The sequence below is a fragment of the Hyla sarda genome, chromosome 3 (assembly GCF_029499605.1).
Source record: "Hyla sarda isolate aHylSar1 chromosome 3, aHylSar1.hap1, whole genome shotgun sequence".
In the NCBI taxonomy this organism is placed as follows: domain Eukaryota; kingdom Metazoa; phylum Chordata; class Amphibia; order Anura; family Hylidae; genus Hyla; species Hyla sarda.
Window position 1 is genome coordinate 130,060,532 of NC_079191.1, and position 14,873 is coordinate 130,075,404.

The window sequence follows — 14,873 nt, forward strand, 5'->3', positions numbered from 1 at the left end:
CCTTTTATGTATTGGATATACAGTACATTGAACTAAGCATCAAGCATCCTTGGTTTATTCAAGAATGCATGTTTAAATGTAATTCGGAGTAGATAGCTGTCTTATGTGTAAAGACAGCATTCATAAACTGCGTTCTTGGTCATTACAAAGTGTCATATTCCCCCCCCTCGTCTATATGCGCCAACTGAGCAGTGGTGACCATTCTCTTTACAGTTTATGTACATCACTGCAGCTTATGGATTAACAAAGGGGTAGTCACTATTGCTCTCAATGGAAAGTGAACCTAATCCTTCTCCCCATTGAGAATTTAGCGGGGATGACCGCCCAGTTGACAGTCTTGGCCCTCATTGACATACAAGAAGCTGAAACTTACAGCAGAAAATGCTAGGAAACAGAAAAATAAATAAACTACAGAAATCTGTGGAGCACAGTTTCACTTGAAGAAGCCAAAGGTCCTCTTAAAAGTTTTTTTTCTGTACTGTAAAGTGTTGTTCCAAATTAGAAAAACATGGCTGCTTTTTTCCAAAAAAACAGTGACGCACCTGTTCACATGTATTGTTTGATATTGCAGCTCAGCTCCAGTAATGTTTATAAGGAAGAAAGAGTAAGAAATGACAGTATCACTACAGTAGACCCATACAATCAACAAGTTGTCTTCATAAGGCATGGATATGTCAGGTTACATTGATGCAAGGGGGGGAGACACTGTGTCCCTTTGCCAGACATGCACACAGCAGGTAGCTGTGGTGGACACACAAAGTGACACCAGTGTGAACAGTGACATCTTTATGGAAACGAGAGGAGTGGTCGTTCCCCAGGAGAGGGACTGTCAGGTGGGCTGGCTGAAAAAGACAAGATAAGCTAAGGGTGAACTGTGTCTTAAAAGGTTGCAGAGTACAGGAAAAGTTGTTGAGTTGCCCATAGCAAGCAATCAGATCACGTCTTTCATTTTTCAGAGGCCTCAAAAAATAAAAGAATAAACTGATTGGTTGCTATGGGCAACTCAGAGACTTTTCCACTAGACAGGTTTTAATAAATCTCCCCCCTATCTCTGTTCTGTTGCTCAGTCTGTTTCACATCCTCAGCTCCGGAGGGGGCATGTCCTTGGCAAGCACATAGCGAATAGAGCAGGAAAAAACCCTGAACATACCTGAAGTTTGATTTGTGGTTTGTGTTTTCTTCTTCCTTGCCTTCTAAGACCCATTACTTTTTATTTTTTAAACTCACAGGGTTGTATTAAAGGGGTACTCCGGTGGAAAACACTTTTCTTTTTTTTATTTATTAACTGGTGCCAGAAAGTGAAACAGATTTGTAAATGACTTCTATTAAAAAATCTTTATCCTTCCAGTACTTATTAGCGGCTGTATATTATAGAGAAAGTTCTTTCTTTTTGGATTTCTTCTTTTTTTTCTGTCCACAGTGCTCTCTGCTGACACCTCTGTCCGTATCAGGAACTGTCCAGAGCAGCATAGGTTTGCTATGAAGATTTGGTTCTGCTCTCAAAAGTTTCTGATACGGACAGAGGTGTCAGCAGAGAGCACTGTGGACAGAAAAAAAAGAAGTCCAAAAAGAAAGGAACTTTCTGTTGTATTAATTGTAGAGTCACAGCAGATACAAAGGCTTAGATTAAGCCCTGACAACTCATCGACACCCCATGATGGGGCCACTACATCAACAATGTTGCATCTAAAACCATTTAGATAACTCAATTTATCATGGCATCTAAACAGTTAAGTGCCCAACACCAAAGTGATCCAATATTGGTCATTACCTGTACATAGTACATCAGCTGCACATAGTAGCCAGCAACTGTTGGGTATAGCGCAAACCAAGCTCCCTCACCGGTGCCATAGTCTCTCGCCCACCACTTGAAGTAAATGTACATCATGAATCGGAAAGGGGTTATAGGGGTTGTCCCACCAGTGAAACTTATTCACAAAGCTATAGTCGGTTGTCTTCTACAGTCCCATAGACAGTAAATGGAACAGAAGCGTGCATTCCTGACCTTCACTTCATTCCAGCAGAAGACTTGAGGCACTGTTCTAAAGATCGACGGCTGTCCCACCAGACTTCCTTATCCCAGGAAAATAATAATCCACTTTATCTGCAATCTTACTGAAATCTTAGAGGAATACATCCTTTCTAAGCCTTATAATTTGATATGGATATTATTCTCTAATATCTCTCAAATAAAAACGATGGAATCACAAATTTTTCAGATTTTGGAATGCCTTATCCGGAGTTGAATGTGCTCTAGGTCATCTTCACCTCATTTGTTCCAGTATTGCCTGTACTTGTGTCTGTGAGGTCTGTCATTCCACTTATTCCCCATCTATCCATCTGCTGGGCTATCAATGGCATTCAGCTGAATGTAACAGAACACTTTCATCACCCCCCCCCCCTCTAGTAATCTTGTATGACTTATATTAGCTGTCATATTAAAGCAGCTCTGAGCTAACATCTTGTAATATGAGAGGAATCTTAGGCTCCTTGTCCATTACAGCTCATATCAGAATACCATATATCAACACAAACATTATAAGAATAGTATTGGTGAAATATGACATTCATCACATAGTAAATAGCATCCTTGTATATCTAGCCAAATACATAGACTATGCATGTTAATATCTCCATGACTTAGACATCTTTCTTAAAACCTGTACAGACCATGGTCAGGCTTGGAAATGCTAAGGCAGCATGGTGGCAGGGAGCCAGAAGGAGAAGTAGCATAGGTCAGCACTACAAGATTAGGTTTAGGAAAACATAAATATAGTCTTGTTGCATCCTAAAGTTATGATATTGGGAACACATAAACCAAGCTCTTGGAATTGAGTTTTCTGTACATACTCTCCATTCTGGCGGATGTAGCGTTATGTCATTGTATGTTTTATCAGCATTTGAGAGGCTTTTTGGACACAATAATAAGAAATTCATTTACAAGAAGAATGTATGGTCTTTGGAGAGCATGCTATTGATGTAATGTTTCTATATAGACAGCATAAGTAAAGGGAAAAGCTAAAGAAAAATTCAAAAAACATATGTGTCTAATCTGCCCAAGGTCAAAAGAAGGCACAAAAGTGTTTGTTCCATAAAGGCAGCTCATGCTGCTACTATAAGGCCCATGAATAGAGGCACCCAGTTTAGGGCCAATACTTCCCTTTGTTATGGGCTGTGTGAGATAGAGCAGGGCACTCTACGATGAAAACAATATTGGCAAGCAAGTTAAGGGCAAAAAACAATGCCATTCCGAGAGATGGGTCTAGGCCCCCTTGTTGCAAGATAATGTGATGGCATGAACTGGCACAGCACCATTTGGTGTTTACTGCTGTGCCATATACCCACATAAAAGAGGGCTATAATACTGTATTTGTATGCACGCTTTCCTTATAACTTGACATTTTCATTTTGTAGGAGAATGCAATTTATAGTTTTTTTGTGTTTTGTTTTTATTATGCAGGAAAAATGTTAGGCTGGATTCACACATATCCGGGGTCCGGCTCAGTGAACCCATCCTAAAATTGTTCACAACTGATGCCACAACTAATAACAGAGTGCATCAGTAGGCATCCAGCGGCCATTAATTGTGCAGGCTGGACAGGTGCGGGCCTGTGCGGTCTGTGCAACCATCCGGCATTCAAACTGAGATGTCGGCTGAATGTGTCTCAAATTAATGGGATCAGTTCAACAATCAGTTTCTCTTTGCTTTTCTACAGTGCTGGAGGGAAACACAGCCGGAACTCCGGATATATGTGAAAAATTATTTTATGGAAAAAAAATGAAGTGGCAGCACACATGTGACACCCGATGTCCCATTCTAACACAAGACTTGAGTCCCTGTTCTTGAGATCTTAGATCGGCTAGTTACCCTTCTCAGATGGCAAAATCCCTTTTATTCAGCAGGTTTTTATATTTGTGGGGATGACAAAATTTCTAGTTTTTTCAAGGTTGTTTGCTTTTTTCAGTAAGTGATATATTTATGGGTAAAAATGTACTGTTTTATTTACTTTTTTAACTTTTTGCTTTTCCATTGTGAAACTTAAAAAAAAAACATTGCATTTTTACCTCCTGTTAGTGAAAAACTGATGGACGCCTAATAGGCCAAACTTGAGGCACATCCTAATAGACATCTACATCTGTCAGTCCAGGGGTCCTTTCTTAGACCCCTGGCTGCCATATTTAACCACCAACCAGCACATCTGAAGGATAAAGGGGATCCCCCACAATTGTTACATCTGATGATGCAATAATTATTGACAATAGCATCTAAGGTGTTAAACCAGGATTGGTGTTACATCTCGGCTGTTGACATGGGAAGTTGGTTGTCAATTACAACCACCCCCTCAAGGGTGATGGTACAAGTACAGCCTATATGCCAACATCATCATAATACAATAGGCAGTAAATCTTACCCACATGCTCCAGTACTTTACATGTAAATGTGGCATCAAGGAAATCTAATGGAATTTGTTCTCTTCTCTTCAGTTAAAGGGGTACTCCACTGGAAAACCTTTCTTTCTTAAATCAAATGGTGCCCAACAATTTAACAGATTTGTAAATTTCTTCTATTATAAATTTGTTATCCTTCCAGTACTTATCAGCTACTGTATGATCTACAGGAAGTTCTTTTCTTTTTGAATTTCCTTTCTGCCCTACCACAGTGCTCTCTGCTGACACCTCTGTCCATTTTAGGAACTTCTAGAGTAGGAGCAAATCCCCATAGAAAGCCTATCCTGCTCTGGACAGTTCCTAAAATGGACAGAGGTGCTAGCAGAGAGCACTGTGGTCAGACAGAAAGGAAATTCAGAAAGAAAAGAACTTCCTGTGGATCATACAGCAGAAGTACTGGAAGGATTAAGATTTTTTAATAGAAGTAATTTACATATCCGTTTAACTTTCTGGCACCAGTTGATTTAAAAAAAAAAAAAAAAGTTTCCCAGTGGAGTACCCCTTTAACCCCTTAAGGACGCAGGACGTAAATGTACGTCCTGGCGAGGTGGTACTTAACGCACCAGGACGTACATTTACGTCCTATGCATAACCGCGGGCATCGGAGCGATGCCCGTGTCATGCGCGGCTGATCCCGGCTGCTGATCGCAGCCAGGGACCCGCCGGCAATGGCCGACGCCCGCGATCTCGCGGGCGTCCGCCATTAACCCCTCAGGTGCCGGGATCAATACAGATCCCGGCATCTGCGGCAGTTCGCGATTTGAATGAATGATCGGATCGCCCGCAGCGCTGCTGCGGGGATCCGATCATTCATAACGCCGCACGGAGGTCCCCTCTCCTTCCTCCGTGCGGCTACCGGCGTCTCCTGCTCTGGTCTGTGATCGAGCAGACCAGAGCAGGAGATGACCGATAATACTGATCTGTTCTATGTCCTATACATAGAACAGATCAGTATTAGCAATCATGGTATTGCTATGAATAGTCCCCTATGGGGACTATTCAAATGTAAAAAAAAATGTAAAAAAATTGAAAAGTAAAAGTAAAAAAAAAGTGAAAAATCCCCTCCCCCAATAAAAAAGTAAAACGTCCGTTTTTTCCTATTTTACCCCCAAAAAGCGTAAAAACATTTTTTATAGACATATTTGGTATCGCCGCGTGCGTAAATGTCCGAACTATTAAAATAAAATGTTAATGATCCCGTACGGTGAACGGCGTGAACGAAAAAAAGAAAAAAAAAAGTCCAAAATTCCTACTTTTGTAATGCATTTTATTAAAAAAAAATTATAAAAAATTAATTAAAAGTTTTTCATATGCAAATGTGGTATCAAAAAAAAGTACAGATCATGGCGCAAAAAATGAGCCCCCATACCGCCGCTTATACGGAAAAATAAAAAAGTTAGAGGTCATCAAAATAAAGGGATTATAAACGTACTAATTTGGTTAAAAAGTTTGTGATTTTTTTTAAGCGCAACAATAATATAAAAGTATATAATAATGGGTATCATTTTAATCGTATTGACCCTCAGAATAAAGAACACATGTCATTTTTACCATACATTGTACGGCGTGAAAACGAAACCTTTCAAAATTAGCAAAATTGCGTTTTTCGTTTTAATTTCCCCACAAAAATAGTGTTTTTTGGTTGCGCCATACATTTTATGATATAATGAGTGATGTCATTACAAAGGACAACTGGTCGTGCAAAAAACAAGCCCTCATACTAGTCTGTGTCTGATTTTTAGAAGGCGAGGAGGAAAAAATGTCCTTAAGGCCAAAATGGGCTGAGTCCTTAAGGGGTTAAATTCAATTAAAAAACATTTTAAAACAAAACAGTTACAACAAACCTTTCTGTATCCTTACCTTATTCTTTATGTTGTAACTCTGGTGATTCTTTCACAATGTAGGTAGCATGTTAGTAGGCTACCAATATGCAGTACAGTTTACGACAGCTCCACACACTACTTGCCTGTGTAAATACTACCGTATGATTACATTACAAAATCTGAAGAACTTTTATTGTTCATTTTTTTTCCAAAAAGGAACATATTCATTGTTCATCTGCTTTAACTGCAGCAGAAAGAATCCTTAAAAAATAAATTTTTGAAGTATTGTCTATGTGACTGTGCCCAAGCATTAAGGCCCGGGGAATTCCAGGACTTGTGCCTAATTGCAATTTCTCTATGTATATCTTGTACAGTAGGAGTTATCATGATATTAATAAAGTCTGTCAATAGACTCCTTGACTGCCAATGTAATTGGCAGCGTTTACATCAGAAAGCCTAAAGCAGTGTTAGATATGAGGAGAAAAGTCCTGGACAGACATATGATTAGAGCAATTACCTCATTTAGCCACTAGAGGGCTAAAGCGCAGCATAGTTCTGCAAGCAACCGTACAGAACGCTTGTCTCACACATACACATTAGGTATATGTACTCTGTGCAGAACAAGCGAAACTGTTCCTATTAATAAAGCTCCATCAGGGATATTGAATTGCCTCTTATACTTCTGCAGTAGTTGACCTTAGCAGGTTCCAGCTGCATTGATATTGTACTATCTACAGTATGCTGATGCTTTCTTCCAGCATTGGTGTACTAGACTACTATTATGTTCCTATCTACCCAAATACAATGTTGTAGTTTGCACAGACTGTGATTTAACGTCGATCTTTTATACTTACTTTTGTTTGTGCCACCTACACTTAAAGGGGTACTTGGCCCTTAGACATCTTATCCCCTATCTAAAGGATAGGTGAAAAGATGTCAGATCATGGGGGTCCCGCTGCTGGGGACGCCCGCGGGGATAAGATGTCAGATCATGGGGGTCCCGCTGCTGGGGATGCCCGCGATCTACCTGCTGCACCCGACGTTCGTTTAGAGTGCCAGAGGCTTGTGAAGTCATGGACACGCCCCGTTCGTGATGTCACAGCCACGCCCCCTCCCATAGACTTGCATTGAGGGGGCTTGGCCATGACGTCACACGCCTCTGCATCGCCAGTCATCAGGCATGGATTGAAGTTTGCTCCGAGCACCAGATGTCTGGGGTGCCGCAGCCGAGACCGTGGGGGTCCCCAGCGGCGGGATCCCCGCAATCAGACATCTTATCCCCTATGCTTTGGATAGGGGATCCCCTTTAAGCAAAACCTCACTACTGAACCCTGATAGCGAATGCAAAATATTAGACACTTCAGTTCTCTTCAGTTCTCTATAGGGAAATAGTCTAGTATTTACATAAACAACATATCGCACTGTAGTTAAAGTAACATATAAATAAGTGGGTAAACAGGTATAGCAAAGTGGCACATGTCTGAGATGTCATGTAAAGTCTGTAACCTGTTGTATCGCGCTCCTATCAGAAAAGAATGGACCGTCTCTTCTAGAAACATCATTTGAAGCCTGGGGAAAAGAAACGGTAAAAAAAAAGGCACATTAAAGAGGGCCTAGATTTGCTTAGGAATGACAGCTGCATATTAATCGAAAAGAATTCTGAACAATCAAAAAGCAATTTTTCAGCAAAAAGTACCCCTAGAGTCCTCATCACAAAGCAAGGGAATACACTTGAAACAGGATTGATTTCATTTTAAAGGGGTGGTTTCTTTGAAAGGCTACCAACTGCAGTTGTCTTATTTGGTTTTCAAAATTATAACAAAATTGTGCCATATTGTGTCAAAAAAGAGATAATATAACAGCTTTTAAACAAATTTTGTAATTAAAGGATCAATGGAAAACAAATTAAATTCTTATGCATAAGGTAAGGAATGGCACTGAATGCTGAGCAGCTTGTAGTAGGAACTTTGTTGCACTTACTACTCCTGGAATTGTAGAATGCAGCAATGTGTTCATCAGTGAACCGTATGACAATACATTTAGGGATAAAAAATAAGATATCTCTCACCTTGTGCTTAAAATTTCTAAAACTTTACCCTGATATTTGATATTTGAACTTTAAAGGGGTACTCCACCCCTAGACATCTTATCCCCTATCCAAAGGATAGGGGATAAGATGTCTGATCGCGGGGGCCCCGCCGCTGGGGACCCCCGCAATGGAGCATGCGGCACCCACCTGTTTCTTGTCCGGAAGCGCTGGAGGGTCTGGGCCCTGACCACGGGAACGGAAGTCCGTGACATCACAATGCCGCCCCGTGTGACGTCACGCCCTGTCCCCTCAATGCAAGTCTATGGGAGGGGGCGTGACGTCTAGGGGTGGAGTACCCCTTTAAAGTACTTATTTCCATATTGTTATGTATATAATATCTATCCATCAGTATGACATCTACATGAAGCGCTTGGTCAATGGCCTTGTCCCCTTATTAGAAAAAAAAGATGCAATATACAGTATAATATTTGCAAAGGTAATTGTTGTAATGAAAAGTTATGCAACTTTCTAATATACTTAGTCTTTTAAAGGGGTACTCCACTGGACAGTGTTTGGAAGTAAATGTTCCAAACGCTGTCTTTGCGCTGCCAGGGTTAGCCATGCCCCCCTTGACATTATGGCCACGCCCCCTCAATGCAAGTCTATGGGAGGGGTCGTGACGACCGCCACGCCCCCTCCCATTGACTTGCATTGAGGGGGCGTGACCATGATGTGATGAGGGGCGTGGTCAAGCCCTGCAGCACGAAAACAGCATTTGGAACATTTACTTTCGAACGCTGGCCAGTGGAGTACCCCTTTAAAAGACTAAGTATATTAGAAGTTGCATAACTTTTCATTACAACCATTAGATTTATAAGCAGAGAGGATGAGAACAGGTTCTGCTAATGTCCCGTATACATTGCTATAAAGCTTATTACAAGATGGCATAACCCTTTGGACATGATCTGGATTTTAGCAATAGAGTGTTTCCCCTCACTGACAGCAAGTGGAAAACTGAAAATGATTTGGATTCATATCCAAAGTACGGTATATTTAAAAGTTGCTTAACTTTAATATGTAAAATGATGAGGCTTTATTGACACCAAACAAAAAATAACATTTAAATGGGTACTCCGGTGGAAAACTTATTTTTTAAATGAACTGGCGTCAGAAAATTAAACAGATTTGTAAAACTTCTATAAAAAAATCTTAATCCTTTCAGTACTTTTTAGCAGCTGTTTGCTACAGAGGAAACTCTTTATTTTTTTAATTTATTTTTTGTATTGTCCACAGTGCTCTCTGCTGACACCTGATGCCCATAACAGCAATTGTCCAGAGCAGGAGAAAATCCCCATAGCAAACATATGCTGCTCTGGACAGTTCCTGACACGGACAGAGGTGTCAGCAGAGAGCACTGTGGACAACACAAAAAAGAAATTCAAAAAGTAAAGAATTTTCTCTGTAGCATACAGCTGCTAAAAGGTACTAAAAGGATTAAGATTTTTTTATAGAAGTAATTTGCGAATCTGTTTAACTTTCTGGCACCAGTTCATTTAAAAAAAAAAAAAAAAAAAAAGAGTTTTCCACCGGAGTACCCCTTTAAGATCCTCATCTGCCCTCAGATGTTATTTGTATTTCATGCATGATATCTCTGATGTGGGATTAGCTTTTAGGGGCAAATCTACAGCAGATGAAGATGGAAGTGGGATGATGGGAGTGAGACTGGTAACTTGCATGCAGAGCTTTCATTTTTCATCAGTGCAAATGTTATGGATTCATGAACAAAATGAATACCAAGATTTTTATATTCTGCAATATGTCACATGTGATGTCAGTGTATAAATAGAGCATGAATGCATTTTCATAGGCCCAAATTATGTTTAAATAAGATATGTATTACATACTGTAGTAATGATAGCAAATTGCTAAACCCGGATATACACATACAGGCTATAACTTTAGCATATCAATTATGGAATGCTTTAAAAACATTCAGCATTACAGGATAAATGTCAAGGTTATGGAGCACTCCTGAACAAGATAAATAAATGTTGTCATCTTGTGGGATATGTCTAAGTGCTAACTAAACTTTTGTATAGACCACTTTGTGTATTGAAAGGAAGATATTTTTTTTCAACTCTTTCAGCCATGGATATAATTCTGTTAACAACAAATCAACAGATCCTTTAACCCCTTAAGGACCGGGGGTTTTTCCGTTTTTGCATTTTCGTTTTTTGCTCCTTGCCTTTAAAAAATCATAACTCTTTAAATTTTGCACCTAAAAATCCATATGATGGCTTATTTTTTGCGCCACCAATTCTAATTTGTAATGACATCAGTCATTTTGCCCAAAAATCGCAGTTTTGTAACTTTTGGGGGCTTCCGTTTCTACGTAGTACATTTTTCGGTAAAAATGACACCTTATCTTTATTCTGTAGGTCCATACAATTAAAATGATACCCTACTTATATAGATTTGATTTTTTCGGACTTCTGGAAAAAATCATAACTACATGCAGGAAAATTAATACGTTTAAAATTGTCATCTTCTGACCCCTATAACTTTTTTATTTTTCCGTGTATGGGGCGGTATGAGGGCTCATTTTTTGCGCCGTGATCTGAAGTTTTTAACGGTACAATTTTTGCATTGATAGGACTTATTGATCGCTTTTTATTCATTTTTAAATGATATAAAAAGTGACCAAAAATGCACTATTTTGGACTTTGGAATTTTTTTGCGCGCACGCCATTGACCGAGCGGTTTAATTAATGATATATTTTTATAATTCGGACATTTCCGCACGCGGTGATACCATATATGTTCATTTTTCTTTTTATTTACACTGTGTTTTTTTTTTTATTGGAAAAGGGGGGTGATTCAAACTTTTAATAGGGGAGGAGTTAAATGATCTTTATTCACTTTTTTTTTCACTTTTTTTTTGCAGTGTTATAGGTCCCATAGGGACCTATAACACTGCACACACTGATCTTCTATGCTGATCACTGGTTTCTCATAAGAAACCAGTGATCAACGATTCTGCCGCATGACTGCTCATGCCTGGATCTCAGGCACTGAGCAGTCATTCGGCGATCGGACAGCGAGGAGGCAGGTAGGGGCCCTCCCGCTGTCCTGTCAGCTGTTCGGGATGCCGCGATTAGCTGCGGCTATCCCGAACAGCCCGACTGAGCTAGCCGGCCACTTTCGGTTTCACTTTTAGCCGCACGGCTCAGCTCTGAGCGCGCGGCTAAAGGGTTAATAGCGCGCGGTGCCGCGATCGGCACTGCGCGCTATTAGAGGCGGGTCCCGGCTTCACTATGACGCCGGGCCCGCCGTGATATGACGTGGGGTTACTGTGTAACCCCGCGTTATATCAGGAGAGCAGGTCCAAGGGCGTACCTGTACGCCCTTGGTCCTTAAGGGGTTAAATAGGCATTGTCATTAAAAAAAATTTGCTATTGCACTCATTATGGTTAATAAAAAGTCTTTCTAATGTAATTTTTTTTTTTTTTTTACAAAATGAAGCTTTCTATGTTTTATTTGTGTTTAAAAAAAGCTGCCACTAGGTGTCTCCCCTAATTGTCCAGAGCACATCTTCCACCATCTCTAGCACAGTCCAAAATCGGGAAATGCAGTCTGGAGTGCTGAAGGGGATGTGTGCAGCCTTAGCCAATCATAGCTCATCTCACACACTGAACTGCTCTGGGTTGTGTGTAGCAGAGTGAGGGAGGAAGTTCTCCCCTGTATGGCTGCTGATGATGTCACGTCTGCTGGGGAACGCCCCTTCCCAGTCTGTGAATCTGACTGAGACTGAGCAGAAAATACAGAGCAATATCAAGGTAGAAAACGAAAAAGTAATACAAATAAAGGCAGGGGATGGTTTATCATAATGGGGCAGTGAACTGGGAGGATTATAACATTTTACAAGATCATGAGAAGTACTCTTTAAGTTCTGTGTTGAATGAGGTGAAAGCCGTGATATTATAGTCATAACCCTGTACAGCTGCCACCAACTTGTAATAACTGACCCCAGTGCAACAGTATATGTACTCACTACAGGTGAGAATTGTGTTGTTGTTTATTTTATTTTTATTTTATTTTTTTTCAATTGCTTATTTTTTGGACTATTGGACATTGCTTTTCCTTTTCTAGGCATTTGTTATTTGAAGGGTATTATTTTGGTGGTTTTTAAGGGTATACAGTAACATGGGATGGGTTTATAAAAAGTCCCAGGGTGGAACTAGACTGTTAATAATATTAATAATATTGTATATAATAATTTGTAGTTCTGAATGACTTTGTTACACTGCCTTTTCCCTGGTAACAATTTATGTTACTCTTATATATATTGTACTACCTTTTGAAAAACCAATATAATGTCCACGGACGTATATTTACGTGTGTGGCTGGCTCCCGATCTTCGTATCTGCAGGGTCCTGGTTGCTATCAGCAACCAGGCACCCGCGGCTAATACCGGACATTGCCGATCAGGCTGTTGGCTCGTATTAACCCTTTAGAAGCCGCAAACAAAGTTGATTGCGGCATCTAAAACGGGAGAAATCCCTACCGGCTAGCTCAGCAGAGCTGTTCTGGACCGCCGCGGTGAAATCGCGGCATCCTAAACAGCTGAGAGGACAGCGGGAGGTGTCTTATCTTCTTACCAGCTGTCCGATCGGCGTTTGATTGCTCCAAGCCTGAAATCCAGGCTTAAGCAATCAAGTGCAGAAAACACTGATCAATTTATTCTTATGGCAATGCATTGAACAGTGCCTGCAATCAGTATGTGCAATGTTATAGCCCCTTATGGGGGCTATAACACTGCATTAAAAAAAAAAAAAAAAAAAAAGTTAATAAATGGGATTTAACTCCTTCCCTAATAAAAATCAGAATCACCCTCCTTTTCCCATTAAAAAAAAGTGTGTAAATAAAAATAAAAACAAACATATGTGGTATTGCTGTGTGCTTAAATGTCCGAACTATAAAAATATATAATTAATTAATTAAACTGCACGGTCAATGGCTTATGCGCAAAAAAATTCCAAAGTCCAAAATAGCGTCTTTTTGGTCACTTTTTTACCATAAAAAAATGAATAAAAAGCAATCAAAAAGTCCAATAAAAATAAAAATGGTATCTATAAAAACTTCAGATCACAGCACAAGAAATGATCCCTCATGTTGCCCCGTACGTGGAAAACTAAAAAAGTTATAGGGGTCAGAAGATGACAATTTTAAATGTATTAATTTTCGTGCATGTAGTTATGATTTTTTCCAGAAGTATGACAAAATCAAACCTATATAAGTAGGGTATCATTTTAATTGTATGGACCTACAGAATAAAGATAAGTTGTCATTTTTACTGAAAAATGTACTGTGAAGAAACGGTACAACTTAAAAAATTGCGTTTTTACTTCAATTTTGTTGCACAATGATTTTTTTTTTCGTTTTGTCATAGTGTTTTGGGTAAAATGACTGATGTCATTACAAAGTAGAATTGGTGGCGCAAAAAAAAAGCAATCATATGGATTTTTAGGTGCAAAATTTTAAGGGTTATGATTTTTAAAATGTAAGGAGGAAAAAACAAAAGTGCAAAAACTGAAAAATGCTTGGTCCTTAAGGGGTTAATAATAAAAAAAAGGCGCAGAGTGTATGTCTGTAACATTTTAGGCAGTTCATAATTTTTCAGTTGTTAAAAAAAAATTAAACAGGAGACAGGCAACCCTGTTGAACACCTTGAAGATGCAAGATTTTAGGATTTGGGAAATGCGCATGCACAGTGTACTCACACATTGCGGCTGCTCCGCGATGTCTGATTACACTGCAGTGCACTCGGCGACTCGCAGGCCCTTTGTGGCTGCTCGGAGCAGATTGACACTGCGAGTAGGCCAAGGGGCAGGTGAGGCAGGGCGTGGGTGGCAACAGCTGGACGCACACTATGGGTCGGGTCACAGACAGATAAAATAAGCTGCAAATTTGTTACGTGTGACCCTACCCTAAGAGTGTATTCACACATACAGTATCCAGCGCATATTTTTTTGCTTGGGATTAGAAGATGCAGCTTTTTATGCTGCAGAGTTCAATGTAAGCTAAATGACTGAACACAGCATCAAATCTGCCGCTTCAAATCATGTGCAACAAATATGCGCAGGATACTGTACATGTGAATAGACCCTTAACCCCTTAAGGACGAAGGACGTAAATGTACGTCCTGGTGCGGTGGTACTTAACGCACCAGGACGTACATTTACGTCCTGTGCATAACCGCGGGCATCGGAGCGATGCCCGTGTCATGCGCGGCTGATCCCGGCTGCTTATCGCAGCCAGGGACCCGCCGGCAATGGCTGACGCCCGCGATCTCGCGGGCGTCCGCCATTAACCCCTCAGGTGCCGGGATCAATACAGATCCCGGTATCTGCGGCAGTGCGCAATATGAAGGAATGATCGGATCGCCCGCAGCGCTGCTGCGGGGATCCGATCATTCAGAATGCCGCACGGAGGTCCCCTCTCCTTCTTCAATCCGGCTCCCGGCGTCTCCCGCTCTGGTCTGTGATCGAGCAGACCAGAGCAGAAGATCGCCG

At 40.5% G+C, this 14,873-nt stretch overlaps 1 protein-coding gene across 2 annotated transcripts in view; it reads right to left on the bottom strand.

The window, feature by feature from the left end:
* Positions 1–14,873, bottom strand: part of LOC130360632 (uncharacterized) — a 189,671-nt gene that overhangs the window by 20,726 nt on the left and 154,072 nt on the right. For both annotated transcript variants that reach the window (XM_056563178.1, XM_056563179.1), the window contains one exon: positions 7,779–7,841. In XM_056563178.1, coding sequence (XP_056419153.1) covers positions 7,779–7,841 — 63 coding nt within the window. The remainder of the gene's footprint in view (positions 1–7,778; positions 7,842–14,873) is intronic.